Source organism: Apis dorsata, unplaced genomic scaffold, assembly GCF_000469605.1.
Source record: "Apis dorsata unplaced genomic scaffold, Apis dorsata 1.3 scaffold_964, whole genome shotgun sequence".
NCBI lineage: Eukaryota > Metazoa > Arthropoda > Insecta > Hymenoptera > Apidae > Apis > Apis dorsata.
Genome location: NW_006264071.1, coordinates 290,072 through 312,078, shown reverse-complemented (window position 1 = coordinate 312,078; position 22,007 = coordinate 290,072). Strand labels below are relative to the sequence as shown.

Below are 22,007 nucleotides of genomic sequence, written 5' to 3'. Positions count from 1 at the left end.
AGAGAGAATAGAAGGAGGGTAGCGGGTCGTTTCATCCATTAGACGAACGAAGAATCAAAGGGGAGGGGGTGGAGGGGGAAAGGGAGAAAGAGCGGAAAAGACAAAGGAAGGGGACGAGGAAGGGAGAGGAAAGGATGAAGGGTCGACCCTGAGGAGAACGAGGCTGGCAAGGCCAGAGTGCGGAGGGAGTGGGGGCGGAGGGTAACGGAGGGAAAGGTCGTCAGCCCCGTGAAAAAGGGGTGGAGGCCTGCGAGCAGCTTAAAAGCTCGGTCACAATAGGTTGCCTGCAAAGCTCAGGTTCCAGGGGGTCGGAGGCGGAGGAGGGCGGAGGCGCGGTCGGCGGCGGTGGCGGAAGTGGCACGAGCATGTGCTGCGTCCTTCAGGGCGCCGAGAGAGTGTTCCCCTCGAATGGGGGGAAGCACGGGTCGGGGACGGGGAGCAGCAGGGGTATGGGGACCTCGGTCGGCACCCAAGATCTGCCCCTCGAGTCACTCTGGGCGGCCGGCCTCGACGAGGGTATGGGCTTCCCCCAAAGATGTTCCTACGCCAATCATCACACCACGCTCGCCAATACCGCCACGGGCCACACGACCACCAACCCCGAAGAGCTGTGGAAGGAGAGGAACCTCTCTTACAGGTAGACATTCCCCTCCCGAGATTATCTCGCGAAAACGTTTCGTACAATAATAATAATAATAATAACGATAACGATAACGATAACACAATAGTGAAAACGACGAAACTAAAAAGCAGAGAGTCGAGTTTCCATTTCTATTTTTCGTTTCGTCGCCGAGTATCGCGGCCGAGCGTCACGAAACACGGAAATTCGAAATACCATCTGATACCCAGAACTCCAACCACCTCGACCGGAATCGACTCGTCCATCACCGACGAGATATGGACGTCCGCGAACGAGGCAAAGTTCTTCCGCACCTCGACCACGTCGACGGGTATCGGATCGTCGCTCAACCTCCACGAGAACAATCGATCCTTGGAATCGCGCGACGCCGACTTCTACTCGACCGACATCGAGGACTCGAAGGACACCTATCGAAGATTCTTCCCCAACACACCGACCACGTCCGGCCTAGGCTCCTCCTCGGACAGACAGTCGGTGGAAACTCGGCGAGGGTCCAAGGATCTGCCCGATCACCTGTGGGCAGCGGCCATGGAGGACGGTTTCTCGAGATTCAACGCGATGAAGTCCCTGCAGACGATCACCCGACAACCGCGGCCTAATCACGACTGGGTGAAGACCGAGAGGATCTCGAGGTTCACCAAGCATCGGACCATCGGTCAATCGCCTCAAAGGGAGGAGGAGATATGGACGTCCAAGTTGAACGAGAGCAACGTTGTGTCCACTTACGCGACTCAGAGGATGAACGGGCCGCACAAGTGCCACCATCAGACGAGGAGAAGCTTCTCAACGTCGATCGTCGCCGATCTTGCCGTGACGCCGGACGGATCGCAGCAGAGCCTCGGCAGCGGCGAGTTTCTGGTGAGTTTTCTCTGTGACTCCTCTCTCGATGTTGTCTCTCGATGTTGTGCCGCCGTACTGCGTAGACGAACTAACGGCTGTGTTCCGTTCCGTGTTTATAATTTCGAGGAGAGAATCGCGTATCGTGTTTATTTTCGTATACGTTTCGTTACTCGTACGACGACATTTACGTTTCTATTTACATTTCGCATTTGTCGCGTTCTTATATACGTTATTATACGCGTGTTGTTATTACGCGTTAGAACAGAACGAATCGTCGATCGATAAACATGTTACGCTAGTCGTTGGAAAGCGAAAAATTTTCGCATCGCGCGATTGTTAAAATATTCCGTTTTTACAACGAAGGAATCGAAAATTCTCGTTGCACAGATCGTTCGACGAAGAAATTGCGAACGGGCTCGTTTAATCGCGTGATCCGCTCGTCTAATCAATTGCGCGAAACGGAGCTGGAAACTGATCTCAATAAGATCTACTTACCATAATGGGCGACAATCGTCTCCGATGCCCACGCGTCCGCCATTCCAGAATCGTGATTCGGTTGCTGTTGCGGAGAAAAAAGAAGATATCTGGTTAAAACCAATCTTTTCTCTTTTTTTATTATTTACATCTCGTCCAAAATTATTTCGACAAACTCGATACTCACCGTCACAACGATTATTATATACGCAGTAACCGTTTAACGCCGAGAAAGCCGATAATTTGCTGCTCATTGGAACGTCCTCGATTCGGGTTGAAATGTGGACCAGCTGTCACCTCGAGTCAGAGGCGAGAATGACCCCGAAACCAACGAGCTTCGACGGCTGCGGTTGAAAAATCAATGCTGCCAACCTGTTGCCTCGAATTATCGCCTCGCATGAATTTTAACCGAAGGTGGTGCACTTTCTCTCTATTTTTTTTTTTTTTTTTCCTTTCCATTTTTCCCCTTCCTTGCACTTCGCCTTCCCATTCTAATTACACTTGCCATCACGGTTATTCCAAGAGTACGTAATCGTTTAAATACGAGTCAGAGAAGTAGTAGATACTCGTCTCTTTCGAACAGTGAATTTTTTCCCTCCTCCTCTCCATCGTTTATACGTTTACACTTGGTTTCGAGAATACTTGCGAAAGAAACGTATCTAATTATCCGCTCTTTTTTTTTTTTTTTCCTCTCCATTGAGACCAATTACTCCAATTACTGTATCCTTGTTAAATGGAAATATATAAGTCGCAAGAGAATCGAGTTGATCTCTCGATCTTTTTGCCCAATTACGATGCACGAGGACGATCAATTAATCGGGTCGCGGTAATCCGTGCCGGACGCGCGCCATTTTACGAATGCGGTTTGACCATCGAACGCCACGATATTATTATTAATTAACGCCGTGGAAAACGGGCGAAGGACTATCGTATCGAGACTCGAACCTTTCTGCGTAATATTTCTATGTGATTCATTTTCGGATAAACGTTGTGTCACGTGGAGCGAAGTGAGCGCAAGTGTTGGACATATTTTTCTGTTTCGAGGATCTCCTTCTGATGTACGTTTCTTTTTCTATTACATTGATTTCGAATGAAGGTTTCAAAGGTTCGAAGTTAACGCGTCAATCTCGTAATATAACCCGTTTCGTTTCGAGAGTCGATCTTTCGTTGATCTTCCGCGAACGGGAAGCGAAATCGAGTCGATTCGTTCTTCGAGGATCGTCCTCGAGTCGTCGTCGCCTTTGCTCCACTTTCAACGAGTTTAAAATTTCGCGAGGGCATCTCCCCGCTCGGAGAGATATTTCTGGCTCGTGCATCCCCCTCGAAATAAATAAAAAACAACGTCCCCTTCGTCGATGCTATTTTAATAACGCGCAATAAAGCAACGAAGCTTGTTCTTCTACGAATATCAAGAATAATGTAATAGAATGTTGAATGTTATGCGCGATTCGTTGGATCGAAGGATAGGGAAACGTAATTAACACTTTGAATGAGAGACACGCGCTACTCTTTCGAAGGTCGCGGCTCGAGAATCATTTCCGCAAACTTGTATCTAGTTTCTCTCTTTAATTTTCCAAGAGTTGAAACAGTGAATTTTAAAGAAATTTTTCTCCGTTGTTATTTTGTATAAATTTCACAAATTTCGTATAATTTCGTTGTCCGTTTCTTGATGACGAAAAATATTTATTCAAACATTCGCAAGAGTTTTCTAAGGCAATCGATTTCTCCGTGTCTCCTTTCCAAATTTTCGGTAAAATATTCAGAAATAAACATATTATTATCGAATTAAAATTGAATTAACTCTATTAATCGGCTTAAAATTGAAAAATCATTTTCTCGAAGACGACCCTCGAAGAACGAATCGACTCGATTTCGTTTTTCGTCCGGAAGATCGAATGAAAAATTATTTTTTAAATCCTGAAACAAAATTTCCAAAATTCATTCCCTTTTTTCACCAAACGTATCCAATTAATCCTTAATCAATCGCGTAAAAAAAATTCTTCCAATGAAAAGTTTCTCTCTCCGAACGAACCAAATTTAAACAAAACTTACCAAAAGACCAATCCAAACAGCTACTTTATACGTACAGTTTGCGTTATTGTTCCCTCCCTGTTGTTAACGTTTCGCATATTTCCCCTCCTTGTTGAGTAGCGCGGGTAGAGGAGCATTGTTCTTTTGCGCGATGCTCGTACAAAGCAAACGACGCAGTTAAAAGTGTATTACTATGGTCGCCAACCATCCAAGTTTCGCTCCACACCCTCCAGGGCTTGGTTGCTTTCTTTGCAACAAATGAGGAGGGGGTTGGTTTCCACTCGCTTGCAACGAAACAAGCGGAGAGACAAATGTGCTCGATCCTCCCTCGTTAACATATCCTCCTCCAGTAAAACTTGCTCGATTGAGGAGTGGAGGAGGAGGAGCAGGAGGAGGAGACGATCAACCCTGTTCCTCCTCGCACGAGAAACGAGGAGTTCGCGAGATCGTGTGCATTAATTAGCCCGGTGAACGATGCGCTGGTACGACAGGTGGAAAGCACCTCCCTTGGACGTGATGGACTGACTGGTTGAAGGAACGCGTTTGATTAAAATCCATTTATCATTCGAATACCAGTTTCGCTCGAAATACCCGACTAATTATCGCGCCGCGTTCCGCCACGTTTTTTCCAACTCTCCCGTTTCGCACTTTCGCGCTTCTAAAACTGTACCGTACTCGCGGAATAATTATGAACGCTTTGCTCGGTTCAATTCGGAGGGATACTTTAACGAAAGGATTCTTTGTTTTTCTTTCCCTCCTTAATTAGTTGGCGATTACGTTTCTTGCGTTCAGTCGTTCGTTCGTTCGTTTATTTTTCTCATTATTCTTTGCGAACCGCGTGAAAGATTCGTAAAATGTATGGTTAAAATTGTATTTTGGTTATCGAGGCTTGTTAATTACACTTTTGGAGGGAAAAAATCAATTATTATTTACTCGTTCGTATGCCATTCATTTTCTATTCAATTCAATTGTGCATTATTCCTTATTCGTTATCATCGTTATTTATTATAATAATTCGAAATACATAGTTTGTGTGAAAGATATATTTTCCATTGTCAATAAAATTCCGTGCAAGAGGAACGAAAGGAGAATTTACGTTTCGTTAGAGCGATTGATCGGAAACGGTGACAGGAAGTGTAAACGAAAGAGCAGCCGACGGTTGATTACTTGACGAGAGCCACTTCGAATCGATAATCGAGCCGCAATCTCCGTCGGCTAAAATGATAATGTTCTTGCGGGAAATCCTCTCGAATCGGCCTCGCGAATTCCCGATGACGAATTACACACCGAATTATCTATCAACTTTGATTTTGGCAATTCAAATTTCTTTCCCCGTTTTGGATTCCTTCATCGATCGAGAAGATGTAACATACCCTCTCTCTTTCTTCCTCTTCTTATCTTTTTATTTTGTGCATCTCCTATGCGTTGAAAAAAAAAAATCTTCTGTGTGAATTCTCTTTATTATTTGTAAAAAGGATCAGAAATACAAATGTTTGTAGATTTATATTTATAGGAAATTTTAAAATTTATTCTGTTGATAAAAATTTCGATGACTTTCGGAAACCAATCCTTTCAGAAGACAAGTTGCAGACCTCGATGGTTAGATGTTTGGAGAGGGAAAAGAGAAAAAGAGAGCAGAATGGAATTTCCATCATTACTTTAAGAAGGGATCGAAGAGTCTCTTGAACGTTTCGTCATCATGTAGTCACGTTTCCTTTAACTCGTCACGAGAGACGCTTGAAAATTAGACGCGCGAGGATCGAGTTTTTATCCACTCGTTTCTCATAGGATTTTCGCGGATAGATGGATACGATTTCCTCCGTCTAGATAGGGGAGCGGAAATACGCGTGCAATACGATCCACCACTTTGGAATTTCAATTGTCGCGCCGGTTGTTTGCCGGCAAACGACTCGTGTTTTCACCGTGTATAACTCGATTTCGCCGGGGCACATCGATTCACCGCGGTTTCCCGCAACTCTCTTCCGATACGTTTGAGAATTTTCCCCTATTTTGCCAGGCCCCTCTCCCTCCCCCTCTTTCACGGATTTCAAAGGAAACGCGTTTCGTTCCCCTTCGTTGACAGATTTATTCTCTGTCATCGAATCGACACGCGTTATTTTGAATACTTGCTTCTCTCTTAAGAGGAATATCTTATAGAGAACGTATCTCGAGTGATGGATTAATCGATGGATTTGACGATCGAGAAATTCTATTTTTAACGATTTTCCATCTTTCTAAGAAGCAATATGATACGTCAATGAGTCATGGATGCAGACAAATGTTGATGTAAAAATTACAAAATGTATCTTCTTAAGTAGAAGAAGAATCTTCGATGAAACGGAAATTGGAAATGCAGAAGAAACGATGGTTAAATATAAAATTTTAACGTAAGAATTGTTTATAAAAAATTAACGATCCCTGATTCACTTATTCTTTCATCACTTTCTTTCATAAATGCATCATATCTTTTTTATAATCTTGGACGTTGGAAGATCTTCAAGATCTTCGAAAGATCGATCGCTCATCTTTCTATCTAAAAAGACAGGATCCGAAGATAGTGAATTATCGGAGATCTGATTATTAATTTTCCCCGTTGCTCTCTTTCTCTTTCACAAAGACAAGTAAGAGGAAAGGAGGGGAGGGGCGTTCGACGGACATAAATTGCAGTCTTCTTCGATTAATTGCCGTTTTCAGAACCACCTGTTGTTTGAACAGGTAATCTCTCCGTACCGTAGGCGACAGAGGGGCGCAACGATTGCACCGATAATGATCATAGATAGCACCCCCCCCCCTCCCCCTTTATCGATCGTTTCATCGCTCGATATATGGAAACAAAGGTGTTTTCCATACAAGGAAAACAACGTTCGATTCCTGGGGCCGAGGAATCGTTCACTTCGTTATAATTACTTTTCATAACACGGTCAACGAGATAAAGCGTTTTCCCTTCTCCTGGAAAAATCTCCTTTTTTTTTTTTTTTTTTAAAAACATTCACGTTTCAATCGTCGACTCCCTTGTTGTCGCGCTCGAAGGGAAGAAAGAAGCTTATCAATTTTAATTCCAATTTCAAGCGCAAGCGGTTGATTGAATTTACAATTAAATCGGTCGCGGTGAATGAGACTTCCCTCTTCCTCCCCCTCGTTCCCATTTTTATAAACGCGCAATCGTCGATATTTATCGAATACATATATACATTCACACAGAGGAAAAAAAAAATTTCGACACGCGAACCTGGCTTAATTCAAAAAAGATACGCGCTACAAATATTTATAATACGTCAAATATTGGGGAGGGAAAAAAAAATACTGCATTCGTCCCACATCGATTGATAAATTCCTCCGACGGGAGGACAGAGAGAGAGAAAGAGAGAGAAAGGAAATCGCGATAGAATTATCGAATTATCGATCGAAATATCGGAGGAGCACGAACGCAGAAAGATCTCCGGCAATTGGAGCGGATGGAAAATCGGACAGGTGACAGAAATCGGATGAAAGTGGTGATTGGCAGCGGCCGATAAGTACGAATGGCCGACGCGATACATATATATATATATACACACTAACCCGGGCCGTTATATCAATTACGTAGCTTGCAGCATCAAAATTGATCTACGCTTAATTGGAAACGCGCGCGCATGCTACGCGAGAAACCGTGTAGCGTTTCGACCGATTTCCAGCCTCCGCCTCGATATTATCGCGTACAATTTCGTAACGAGCATCTCGCAAACGAGCGAGCGCCGTGAACGACGCGCATCGAGGCGGACAATCGGCCGATGAACGCGCTGACGCGAACGAAACCTGTTCGAAACAATAAACTGTTGTCCCCGACGATTCTACGATTATTCTACTATACGATCGTTATTAAGTTATTAAATCCTTTTGATTCGTAGGGGAGGGAGGGGAATAATATAAAGAGCCGAGAATGTTTTGTTCTTCTAACCCTTTAAAATTCGAATTTCGAGAAGGGATTGGATTTTATTCTCGAACGTGAACAATTTTAGATCAAAAATCGTTTTCACGAATTTTGGAAAAATATTTTGAAGAATATTTTTTAAACGGGAGTTATAGGTTTGCAGTTTCCGTTTAACGAGTTGAAGATTAATAGGAAGGAAGAAGGATGACGGTTGAACGATCGTTCGGGAAAATTGCGTTCATCGAACCCAGCGATGGTCCAGCGGTCAAGATAATTTCCCAGCGGCGGAAACGAAGCCGTCGATAATTTTCTCCCGCTTCGAAGCCTTCCTCACGGTTCATTTGCATAAATACGAGGTCAAAGGATGTCGATTAGAGAGGCGGCCTATCGATGTCGTTAACGAAATTCAAAACCGCCCCTCTCCATCCCTCAACATTGCACGCGCCACTGCAACCAGGTTTCTCCCTCCCTCTTTCCAACGAACCATTGATTCAATGATGAAAAATGAAGATTCTTCTCGAAAATTTCTAACAACCCTGCGATCTCGAAATATTATGAACACGGACAGGAGGAGGAAACGCGTTCTCACCGGAAGGTAAATCTCCGAGGCACGCGTCACATCGAGTAAAGACACTTGTTTCCCGAATTCTTGGTGATGCGCATCTGGCCCAATAAAGTCTGTTCCGCCGCTCTGAAACAGAAGTTTTGCGGATTTTCGAGGCTCTACCGTGCTCGTATCTCTCCAACAACAACCGGATACTTTCACGGAAATTGGAAGCGGCTGGAAGATTCAAACACTGAAGCTGACGAAGGAAACGAGCAAGTTGTCCGGCGGGAAATTTTTACAAGCGTTTCACGTCCAAGAGTGAACCATCTTGTCCGTGTCGAGAGTAGAATCTTCTCGTCTCGCTTGAATTGAGAACGACAATTACAACCTTTATCCATTTTAAGAATCTCTCTCTCTCTCTCGAGAGAGAGAGAGAGAGAGAGAATACGTTACGATGCTTAAATACTCGACATTGAATTTAAATTACGCGCAAAAAAAGTGAAATTAATCTTTCCTTCAATTTTTAAATTACAATTCGTAAAATTATCGTCGATTGTTTACGAACGAATTGCAAATTAATCGATTCAAATGTATATTCGTATAAGACGCTTTAAAAAAAAAAAAATGATCGATCGAGGTTTATTCGAAAATGTTCAATTTCTGGTGTCGATACGAGGACACGTCGAACTTTCTCGCGGGATTCGCGGAAGTATTTATCGCGGGGCAGACGAGGAGTGGCAAAGAGGGGGAGGAAGGAAGGGGCGCGGCCGTGCGCGAGAATAACTACGCTATTCCCGCATTTGCATATCACCTTTATTTCCGGGAGCATTGTGAATCACGTGGCCCGCTGTAAAATGTCGCTTTTAATAGAACTAGACGGTGCTCCCGCCGTCTCGCGTATTCTTGTTTAATAGTTCACGGAAGCGAGCCTGGATATCATGTTCCACCGGTCTTTAAAAATTGCGCTAAGATAACGCAGTTTCAACATTGTAATCTCACTTAATACACTTAACTCGCGCTTTAAATTCACTTCGTAAAATTATTTAAATTTCCCGTATCAATTCCGCGCTTCGTATCGTCCGGAAATCAAAAAAGTAACGAAATCTTGTTTCGATTCTTTATCGGTTTTAACGACAAAATCGAAACGTAAAATTATTAGACTTGGTTTAATTTCCGTTTCATTTTGGAATCACGCTCGATCTCTCGATTAACACTTTTTTTTTCCACGAAGAAAGCACGAATGATAATGAATATTCTCGATAATCTTATATCGAAAAGAGCGGGATTTAAGTAAAAGTGGCGACGAATTTCGAAAATAGAAACGTCTTCGTATTCGCGTTGGGACCGGTGTCCATTGCCAAGTCGTGGCAAAAAGACCACTCTGAGTACACGTGGTGGCTCGTTATTACTGTTTACTCTCTCTTTCTCTGAAAAAAGAGAATAAGCGGAGGAAAATGGAAGGAGGGAAAGAGGGAAGGGAACGCTTACCATCTCCGTCAATAACGGAACTTCCGGCGGGAGATGTGTAAACGTCGCGAAGACGCGTCAAGATAAATTTACGGAATACCGTTTGGGATGAGGATTGAATGAAACGCGTTCGATTTGCAGAATTTCTTTTAAAAATCGTCAGATTTAAATAGAACATTGGATCAATGTGATTATCTTATGTGATTAAATACTTTTTCTGCAATATATCGATAAAAAATGAAACGTTAATCCACCGTGATATAGCGACTCGTTGCAAGAATTCTCGATTTCTGTAAATCCGTAAAATATGAATTGAACTGTGATCCGTGCGTGTCCATCATTCTTTATAAAAATTCACGATTTTTATGTGATTGATATCGACATCTCGTTCCTCGTCATCCTTTTAAACGCTGGACAGTCGTGATTATTCCTCGTTCAAGTTTCGTTCCATATACACTTCATCTCTCGATTATCCCCCATCCCTTTCGATTTATAAGACACAAGAATTGAAGGAATAACGTGACTATACAATAATAAATTTTACATTAACCCGGACAAATTAATCTCTCGTATCATATATAAGCATCCAACATCTATTCTGAATAACCTAGAATCTTTTTTTTTATTTTCCAATATTAAAAAAAAAACACTTTCAAAAAAAACTTTCAAAAAACACGCATCGAATCTCGATAAAAATCTTCAATCGCTGTTTTTTTCCAAAAACACACCACTCTCCCCACATCACTTCACATCGTTTCCAATAACAAACTCCTTTCAAAATAAGAACGTTATCAATCAACCACTCGAACCGACTCTCGATCGACGTTAAAATCTAAACACGCAGAGAGAGAGAGAGAGAGAGAGAGAGAGAGCACCGCGTGTACCATAAATCTCGGCAAATCCTGGCGACCGTTCACCCGAAAATTCCAAACCCTCGTTAACTCGTCCCCTCGTATCGAAGGTACTCTCGATATTTCACCGACGGTTGGACGTCGTTCAAACATTTTGCGCACGGTCGGCGGACGGTCGACGCGTACAAATCGTCCTCCAGTATTTCGAGGTGCGTGTGCACCACTGCCGCTTTTCCTCCTCTCGCAGAGAGGCAGAGAGGTTGGCCTAGGTCGGCGAGAGACCGCGTCTAAAGTGGGTAGTAGGCCGCTCGATTCGCCCACGTCTTCACCCGGGCCGGTGAACTTCGAAGAGGTTGAAGAGGTTTCGCGCTGCACTCTGGAGAGAGAGAGAAAGAGAGAGAGATTCTTACGACCGGTGATAATACGTCGTGTTATCTGTTTGATAAGGAATATCGATCGAACGTTTGTACAAGGATATCATCTCGGTCGAATTTCGTCGCGAGGAATTCTTCGCTTGTGAAACGCGAGAATTCGGTTTATTTCGAGTATCGTATGATGGGACGGAGTGGAATTTTCGTAAGTGCGCTCGCTCGTGGTCGGGAATAATTCGTGTTCGGGAAGAGATACTACTTTGTGCTTTCGTTTAAAAGTGTTTTTTGGCTTTATTTTCCTTTCCTTTTTTCTCATATTATTGGATATTCGATACAAGTGTTGAAGAAGATAGATGATAGGGCGAGAGTCGGTGTAAATCGGTGTTCTCTGAAAACGATTTTTCAAGAATCTCTTTCGTTCGAATATTTAGTTAACCGATACTCGGTGAAGTATTGAGCTATCAAACGAGATTTAATTTTAACTACGCCACTTTCGAAGAATATAACTGACTAATTCGACTCCTCTCTTCTTCGAAATAATACGACTAAATAATTCCAATTTATTCTCGCATCATTCGATTTCGATAATACAATATTCTTGGAATTCGACACACAAAAATAGCAGTGATCAGATTCACGATTAATCACGATTTCATGATAGAATTCAGAAAAAAATCTCTTTCTCTTAAAAGATACCAAATTTTAATTGAATTATCTGCATCTTTAAACTGAGCAGAGATGAAAATCTTACTCACGAGGGGATAAATCGACTCGTTGATTCGAGAAAAGACAGAGAGAGAGAGAGAGAGAGAGAGAAGAATCGTGTTAACGATTTCGCGAGAGGACGCACGTTCTCCCAAAGGAATTCTTTTCCTTCTGGAAAAACTCGAATTCCTTGGAAGGAGGGACGGACGGAGGGGCGTCAAATGGCAAAACTCGGTATGATTCATCGAGTATGTGTCATCGTCTCGCATTCGGTACACGTGCGCGGCGAAAACTTGTCCCTCCGGTGCTCGTGTGCCGCGGCACACGCCAGTTCTCGCCAACCGTTGGCATGCGACGCGAGTGCTTTTACTCGTAAATAGATTGTGATCGGGGCAGCGTGCTGCGAGTCGCCGGCGAAGAGAGAGAGGCGTTGGACAACGTTCGTTGGAGACGGACGTTGGAGGAGCGGAGGAGGCTGCTCGGTATCGTCCATCGAATCGGAATCGGCCTCTTTCTCCCGCGATAATCGCGCAGGAATCGCGCTTATTTTCGACCGTGCCTCCAATTCCTGGATATCGCCGAGTTTCGCCGAGTTTCGAAAAGTTTGCGGCCGATCGTCCGAGCGAGTTCCTTCAAGGCCGGTTCGCGATTGCGCGTTGCTCTTTCACCGTGACTCCCGTGGATTAATTCCGTGGATATATCTTCCAAGTGCATTCAGTGTTTCGCGGTGAAAGAAGGAGTGGATTGTTCGCTCGAGGCGAATGGTCGACTTTCGTTCCGTGTTGTGCTTGTGTCGTTTGTGCGCTGCTCTTCCGATTCTTCTTCTTGTGTGCGAGAGAATCGACGAGTGATATACGTGATTTCGAGTGCGATTCGAGTCTCTTTTCCCGATAATTTGGTGAAATTTCGACCTAAATAATACTCGTACGTTCAATCTTTTCTCCACCTTTTAACCGTTGAAAGTGTTCCGCGATCGAAAAATATCGTCGCTATCTGTATCGCGCGATTCAGGAATCCCTGGTATTTGAAAGTGAAACGCCAGGTTGAAAAAGCCAGTCTCTGTCGATGATCGTGTTACGCGTTCCGTGGCTTCCTTTCTGTGAAACTCGAACGCGAAATCGCGTCTCGTCCTCCTTCCCTTCATCCTTCCGTCCATTTTGCGCGTTTCGAACGTTTCTCTCTCTCTCTCTCTCTTGGTCCCCCCTCCTTCGATCCAAACAAGTTGGGCGATTCGAAAGTTAGGCGGCTCTCGTCACCTTCCATATTTTCCTCGTGCTCTCGACTCATAGGCGGAATAATTACGCCGCTCGGTCGGGCCTCGGTGCAACCGTGCTTCCTGAAAATATATCCTCTGTTCGTCCTACACACGAACACGCCTACACCTCCGTCGAGGGCGGACAGATCCTCCTCGAGTATTTCTCTCGAATGGAGAGCAGAGAAGCTTATTTCCTACGAGACAAACAAAAATTCCGTCCTTCGTGTGGATTATCCCTCGTATCGCACGAGTAAACAACTTTCGTTCTGTTTTTCTCCCGATTCGGGGAGATGTTTTCGAATCTTGCTCCGACTTTTCGACTAACTCGGAAACTGTTTAATTTGCCAAGCGGGGCACCGCCATTTCGGATTGTTTTCCGCGCAAAATTAAATTTTTGGATCGATTTTCCTAGTTGTTGTCCCCGTACGAATATTTTTTGCGTAGAAAAAATCAAAATGGAATTCTAGTTCGCTCAGCTCCGCTCGAGTGCGAAACCGGCCAGATCTGAACGAAATTCGTGGAATAGAAAGTATCGAAGTTTAATTTTCATCTCTTTCGCCGTCCACTCGTGAAATTTACGACTTCCCATACGGCCGGATTTAAGCGGAATGGGGGGAGGGTTTCTCTCGCACATGGTGGTGGGATAAGACACGTAAGAGCCTGTCCGGTTTACGCCCGACGTTATTTATCAAACTCGATAACCTTAAACCGATCGTATTCGCGATAAACTTTCTAAATAAATGTATTTGCAGATATTCCTTTTAACTCTTCATCGAGCGAAATTAAAGGTGAAAATAGCAGCAGTTTCGAATATATACGACGATATTTCGAGGATGGGTAAACAGGCGGATTCCAACAACTGCCCGCACTGTGCATTATGCACCAGGGTGCAATTGGCGAGAGAATTTCGGGGCGTTTGCCGAGGAGGGACGAGCGGCGCGCAATTTTCTCTGTCCAAGTTTCTCGTTAGCCGGCCGTTCCTTGTTAATTATTCACCGACGATTTTGCGCCGTTTTCTTGCCGGTCCGGTCCCCTCTAATAACGCCGCGAGTACCGCGCGTTATTATCTTCTATCAAATATGAAAGAGGGGGGGCGTTGGTGACGTTCATTTTATCAGCATTAGCGGTGGTTGCAGACGCTGGTTTCGGACGGTGAAATATTTTCCGGTCGCATTTTAACCGCCCACTCGTCTCCGAGGGGTGATAAATTCTCGTTCGTTTCGCTCTAACAGGTCCCATGAAATTTGAGGACAAAGACTCAGAGGAGCAATGGAGGAGCAAATAGCTGTAAACAGTCGCTCTAAACACCTATAATTCTATTTTTAATCGTACAACCGCCGTCGTTTAATTGTGAACAGGATAAAGTGCAATAATGCGTTTGACGAGGTTTAAAATCTCAATTTTCCATTCCATTTAATTTCGCTTGACCTTAACTTTGCTCTCAGCGCAGCCAAAATGTCTTACCTAAAAGTCTCCTCCATTTCCATTAATTTCTCTTGGTCTTGCTCTTTGCTCTCGACGAAGCAAATGCTGAAATCCTCCAGTTCTCCAATTTTGTTAGTTTTCGTTACCTTTAAGTTGTTCTCCTCCCGGCTTTTTCTTCTTTTTTTGGTATTACAACGTTGAACAACCGCTCAAAAATCTTGAAAATCTCGAGCCCTCGCTGGTTTCGCTGCCGTTTAGGTCCGCTTTCAGAGAATGAATGGGTAGTAGAAGATTTGAAGTCTCGAGCCTTTCCTTCTCCCCAGTTTCTTCACTTAGCCATTAGCTTTGTCTTCTCGTCCGTCTTACCCCCTCCCCCGGGCTTTCGTCATTATTTTTCCCATCCCTAGCTTTGACGTAGCCAACTGCTCCGCAATAGCGGCTCTAGCCCCGGTCTCTCGCCGGTAAAGTCTCCAGTCTGCCCTCAAGTCTGCCCTCAGCATTGCTTACACTCCCATTACCATCCTTAGCTTTGACAACTGCTGACCTAATGTCTCGAGCCTCCGCTACGTTAATTCCGCTGCTCTCAACTTTACTTGCCCTCGACGTTTCGAGGACAACTGTTCAACCGCTCCTCCAGTTTTCAATTTTCCTCCCCCTTATTTTCGTGGTAATTCGTGGTAAAAAGGAACACCGAAAACCGAATCGAGACAAGCACATCGATTGATGAGAACGCGTTTCTTCTCGCGCGAGAGAATTTTATTTAAAAGAAAAACATTTGTTCATTAATCCGCGTAGAGAGCACAATGGAACCACGTTCGAAAACGATATTTCCGCGAAAATTTTCACCGTGTAAATCCTTCAGGAAAACGGCGCACCGTTTCCACCGCACGAGAGATTATTAAGCCCAGGATGGACGCGCGATCCCTCTGCTCCGATAACGCGGCCACGTTTTAACGTGGCTCCCGTACGTGAAACAGGCTTTGGGGGGAAGGGGAGAGGGTTGATTGGGACGTTTTGCCCGTCGCCGAGCAAATTTTCAAACCGTTCACCCCACCACTCTGCTTTACCTTCGTACTTACCCAGTTTGAATTGTAAATTTCGAAGTTTCCAACGAAAGAAAGAAGTCTTCGAGGAAAAGATAGAAAAAAAAAGGGGAGGGAGAGAGAGCGCGCCTTTCTTTACTCTTCGAGTTTTGAATCTTGATTTTGTTGATTAAACAAATTTACGAGGAGGGTAAAATTCACGTTGTGGAGAATATTCTAATGAATCGTGGTTTTATCCTAGAAGTCAAAGTTCTCTCGTTACGTAGAGAACCAACCTTGGTGAGATAAATTTCGCCTCGAAGAGGGGGAAGAGAGAGAGAGAGAGAGAGAGGAAGTGGCTCGCGATCTCTGGGTCCTACATAAAGTCGATCTCGCGTGGCGGTCGATCGCACGGTGAAATCGACCCGCATAAAATGTAAGTAAAAATTTTTACCGGTGAGAAGACCGCTGAACGACGTCGTAAATAAAATCGAATCGTTTCAACGATGTTATTACGTGACTCCTCGTTTTGTCTGATCCATCGATTATTCCGTATCCTCGCCCCATCAATCCGCGTTTCGCTCCGATTTTTCGTATCCCGACGTAAGATAAATTTTTTTTCAAATAGTAAAATCGACATTTTCGTGGAAAATCAACGTTCAAATTCGAACGAGGAAGATGTAATTTGAGATGAGAGAGCAAAGGAGTACAAAAAGAGGCTTCGAATCAGTCTTCTTTCTTTTTTCTTGGAAGATCTGATAAATCTTTTCCGCGATGTTTATCAATGAGAGAACGAAAATAAAATAAAAAAATCTGAGGGTAGATCATAGACAATTCTAGAACGAAATCCTAAACGTAGACTTACGAAAAAACAAGGAGAATAGGGTTCTACCTCACAAAGTGAAAATATGTTTCAAATCGACTCGAAAGGAATCGTGCACGTGATTCGAAAAAAAATTAGTTTCTCTGCGCAATTGCAAAAGTGTCACGTGGATTTATCGATGTCGAATTATCGATTCCGAATCGCGATTCTGACAACATCGGTGAACGTTGGAATCGTTTTGCGCGGCGTGGTCAAACATGTTTCAAGGGTTACGTCAGCGAATGCCTGGTGTCAAGTTTTCTCGAGTCGACCTATTTTCACACGGCGGAAAAATCGTCATTGAGCGTAGTGAATCGAAATGGAGATCGAAGCGCGACCGTTGGGCAGAGAAGTCTTTATAGAAGTCGTGAAAGAGGAGAAATCGGGTTGCAATCGTCGTTTCTCGAACGACTTCCAGTAAAAATCTGTCGTGATGATCGCGGTGAGAGAAGACACAAGGGCGAAACGTAATTGCCGGATCACTTTATCGCGAAACAAATGTCGGGAATCTATCGAAATTGTTGTTTGTAAATCGAAGATGGACCAATATTTTTTAAGCTACGAGTCGCTGTTGTTATTTCTGTTTACGATTATTTATAGGAAAAATTGTTCAACGAAAATTTTCGACGGTTATTTAAGGTATTTAACGTGGAAATACAAATGGAGATGATTTGTGGTTTATCGTGGTGAAAAAAATATTAAAAATTCATTGTAATTATAAATATTGGGATGCAAGAAAATGTCATATTTTGTGTAAATAACATTAATTCTCTCTTTTTGCAGAAAAAAAATGTAAAACAGAAATTATTTGAATATAAATTTTTTTTGTAACATATCTTTATAATTACTAATGGTACTTTTTCCATCGAAAATTACGAATATATTTTATATTAGTTTTTTTTTTTTTTTTGATTTCATTTAATATTTCGCTGGATCTTACGACTCGTCTATAAATATAAAATATATTATTATATTTATTTCACTGTATTAAAGATATAATTATATATATTATTAGGCGAGAGAAATCGCGATTTATTTATGATTATTGAGAAAAGAGATCGTGTTTCAGAAATGATTAGAAAACGGAACTGTAACGGAAGAATTAAAAATTAAAAACAAATAGAAACTCTTCTTATCTACAAACTGGATGGGAAAAATTCAAATGTTAAATTTTAAATCTTAAATGATCGCCCATGATGTTTTACAACGTTCCGCTCGTTTATCGCACAAAACAAAAGAAAGAAAATTTACATTAAAATTCATCTCTTCGTTTCTTCGACTTAATTTCTAAACGAGCAACATTCCCGAGCAAAATCACGGTCGCTTTCTTTCGAAATCACGAGCCACGGATCCAAGCTCGCGTGACGCTCGTTATCTCTCGAAATCGGTAATCGGCTTTTTCACAACCAATTAACACAGAGTCACGCGGCTCTCTTGGAAAATCGTTATCCGCCGTTTTTAAACAAACGCGCCTCAACGCGTTCGGCGTAATCTTTCACAAGTTTTCCCAAGTTTCTCCCAAGATCTCGCATCTTCCCTCATTTATTTTCGAGAATCTCGCGCCGACACGGACGCTGTAAACACGGGCTTGAACACCTTCAAGCTTAAATAAAACTCCGCTACGAAGGTGTTTCCGCGCTGAACTTTTGCCATAATCGCGAGATATTTGGATCCGGCTACCTCTTTCCGTTCCTTCTCCGTTTTTACTCGTTGTAATAATTCGAACAGGGAGGAAATATCTCTCGTCGGAAGACGACGAGATGAAATTGTTGTTATGACGCGTCCCTATGAGGCGTTATTCGACACGCCCGCTATTATTTAAAGAAATAACAAGTTTGATTATATTAATTTTACGCAATATGAAAAATAATATAAAAAAATAAATAAATAAAAGTAAACGGATAAACAAATAATCGGTGTTTTTTTAATACGCATGATTATTTAAAATTCCAGTCGAAAATCAATAATCGATAATATCACGTGATAATAAAATTGATAATCATTGTTTCCATGATGCATGATTATTTGATACAAAATTTCACGAAAATTAATAATCAATAGTGACAACGAAAATGCTAAAATTTTAAATTTTAAATTAATTAAATTAAAATCTGATGGACTCTCATATATTTAATTTTTCGTACAGGTTTTAACTGTCCTACGATATCCCATGAATCGTAAAATATGATAAAAGTTAACTTGCTATGTCATAAATATATAGTAACGCGTCATTAAGATTATTTTTGGAATAAAATATTAACATATTTTTTCAAATATGCAAAATGTTAATTTATATCAATAACAAAAATTTAAGCTTGCTAACATCGAATTTTTTTTTTTTTTTTCTACGTAACAAATCACGAAACTAATGATACGAGTGAAACGTGGATGGAAAAATCGGTTCGTTGTAAAATTACGAAAGATCGGTTTTGTTCCCGATAAATTGGTGAATTGCAAGAACTGTTGGGTTGCAATCGTGGAAATAGATAATGCCTCCAAGTTCCGCGCGTGCCACTCCATCCGCGACTAATCGAGGCAAGGGTTCCTCGGTGATAATCGGCGGCAATTAATTGGCGACGCGCGCGAGTAAGTCGGCCGGCTTCGAACAATTCGTCTCGAACCCGGTTGAAAACTTTTGCGATGGCTAAGTTTTCGCTAAAGTTGTATTTACGACCTAAAGTCGGCCGCGTAAATTTATCGCGATTCCGGGAACCGTTTATCGACCGGTTTCATTGTGAATCCGAGGAGGGAAGGGGACCTCGAGATTTCGAAAATTGCGCGCTTTCCGAGAGATAACAAATTCCTTTTAATCACTTTTTAATCACTTTACTTGTTTAATTGAAAAATAGACGGAGGGTTATTAAAGAATTTGCAAAGAAAAGAAGGTGAAGTTTTTTTTTCTTAATTGAAGAAATTGAAGAAAGATTGATTAATAATTTTCCAAATAAATTAAAGAAATTTTTTGAACAATCATTGAAGAAATTTATAAAGAAATTTTCGAGAGAAATAAAATTTTTTTCCCTTTTAATTGGAAAATGAAAGAATTTTCTTTTTTTCATTTGCAAAAAGGAAGGAAGAAATAAGAAATTTACATAGGAAATTCGTGTAAAAGGTGAAAATAAATAAATCCTTAAGTAACAAGTGGAAAGGAAGTTTGGACGATTTATAAGCTTTGATTTTAATTCAGACGTTATTTATTAGCGAATCTTGCGGAGAAAAGAAAAGGACGTTGTTTCAACAATTTCTCGCGACAGAATTATGGTGGTTTCCTCTAATGTAAACCACGTTGAATATATTAGTCGACAGTATTCGTAAACCCTTGTTACAACCGGATTATCTCTTTCTTATCGAAATGCTAACAATTTCTCTCTTTCTCTCTCTTTCTCTTTCTTCGACAATTTTCTCGCTCCGTTTTATTTTTTTCCTAGTAAAGTATCCAACGTTATTCCGCTCTCAGAAACGAATATCTCGACGAAAATGCATCGCGAACATTTTTTTGTTCGCTGCATTTCTAAGAGAAATTTCACGTGGAAATGCAATTTAAAAGTAGAAATTTTATTTCATTCTATAGCAACATCAGTTACGTGGTATACGAGTTGGACTGGCAAAATTTTGTACGAATTCCGGGGGCAACATTCGAAAATTGACGATCCTTTGTTGACGCGCGTCCTGCCACCGCCACTCCTGGCAATTATCTAAATTTATTAACTCATCGTTCGTATTATGCTCCATTTCACCGGAACTCCGATTCTTCTATCGATCATGTCATTTTTGATCGACGCAATCATGGATCATTTTAATTTATTAATACCCGTGTCTCTACGGGTATACAACAATGGTACACCCTTATTAACGAGGCTTTTAATAAAACCCTTTTACATCGATCGTGATTTATAATTAAAAAAGAAAAAAGAAATAGTAAACGAAGCGGGTAAGACAGATGCATCTCGAAAGAGGTCGCGGATATTTATCGAGATCACGAGCAATTGGGGAAGTTTGACCGTGAGCAATGTGAAATAATTCATCCTCCCCTTATAATAAACTTTCTTTGCTTCTCTAATAAATTTAATTAACAAGTTCCAAAGAAGAGCAGAGCCCATTGTTTAAAATCTTGAATAATACGAGAACTCAGCGTGTATACACGTTTATTTTGCTCGATTGCACGTACTTCCTTTCTCCCAATTAAAATTATCCAGGTGTAATTGGACGAATGGAGGTTTTCGTGACGCGATACACGATTTATCATCGAGAAATGTTTTCCGCTCTCCGGAAAAGCGTTCCAGTTTGAATCCTTTTATCCCGGGCGTGGAAGCTGCAGCTTCTCTGATAAACTTAGACTCGTCGTATTCTCGCAGAAACGCGGATAAGACGAGAGATTGCATTATACCTGACACGCTACGACGACGTCTCCGACGGTCTCTCCCTTCAGGAGGGACAGCTGTCGACGCCCTTGTTCCTCGGTGACGCGCTCAATTTCGTTTTTCTCGGCTAGATATTGCGAAACGCTTCCTCGACACTCACATATACACATACACATACGTAGATAGCAGGCACAATTGCAAAAAGTTTCTTTAGACGATGACCAACTTTGTCTAATTTTGCGGAAATTTCTCGTCAGTCTCACTGTTATCGACGATATGTCTTTTTAATATTGACCTTTTTGCACTATGGATTACAGGCTAATTTTAATTTTAATTTTTTTATTAAAAAATTTATATTTTTCTTTTAATAAAATGTTCTTTAATATCAGGGTAATTTAAGACTTTCTTTAGTGTAGATTACTTGTAGATTACTTGCTCCATTAATGGAAGGTTAACCATTATTTCGTAATGAAGAACATCGAAAATTGAAATACGATTTCCTTTGTAACGCGATCAAAATGGTCACTTTGCGGTATAATTTATTAAATTCCTTTTAATTATTCTCTCTTTTTTTTTAACTAGAAAACGAAAGAGAATTAACAAAGAAGTGTAATCCAATTATCAAAATGAATGATGTAAAACTTATTAAAATTCATTCTACGTTTTTACAAAATTAAAATTATCAACGTATACATGATACAAAACTTATTAATTAAAATTCATTCCATACTTTTACAAAATTAAAATTACCAACATACGTATTATACACCCACAAATATAACTATATATAAAACCATTATGAAAACAATTAGTAAACACACAATTATCTTTCCCCGGATAAAAACCTAACATTAATTTTCAATTTCAAAATTCGTGTTTTTAATAATCTGCAAAGATCGCAAAAAAAAAAAATCCGAAACGAATAAAACAATTCGTCTCGACAATTTTAATACCAAAAGTATCCCCACGATTAAAAATTTCGTCATTATTCGTTCTCGGAAAAATTAATTCCACTCCTTGGTTCCATCGAAAAATTATCGCCCGAACCACACGTGCCTTTCCTAATCCCTCCCCGATGCTCAATTCTTCCCCAAACACTAACCGGGGAACGCCCTCGTTATCGCGCCACTCCATTCACCCCCGTCACCACCAAACGAACCAATTCTTCAAATTACTTCCATCACTTACCACCCCCTCCCCTTTCGGCTAATAGAAACCGAGCATAGCAACACCAACTCGAGGTAAC

The 22,007-nt window shown here is 41.7% G+C and overlaps 1 protein-coding gene and 1 long non-coding RNA gene across 2 annotated transcripts in view; one reads left to right on the top strand and one right to left on the bottom strand.

Moving 5' to 3' along the window:
• The first annotated feature begins 124 nt into the window (after positions 1–124).
• The window catches only part of LOC102673486, an 88,558-nt gene continuing 66,675 nt past the window's right edge, over positions 125–22,007 (top strand). The window contains exons 1-2 of the mRNA XM_006623881.2: positions 125–637; positions 850–1,498. Of these exons, the coding sequence (XP_006623944.2) occupies positions 366–637; positions 850–1,498 (921 nt within the window). The 5' untranslated portion in view covers positions 125–365. The remainder of the gene's footprint in view (positions 638–849; positions 1,499–22,007) is intronic.
• LOC116186586 lies at positions 1,418–2,654 on the bottom strand. The gene is made up of 3 exons (XR_004151605.1): positions 2,142–2,654; positions 1,976–2,039; positions 1,418–1,575 (listed from the first exon to the last, which is right to left on the bottom strand). It is a non-coding gene; the product is annotated as an uncharacterized LOC116186586 (long non-coding RNA).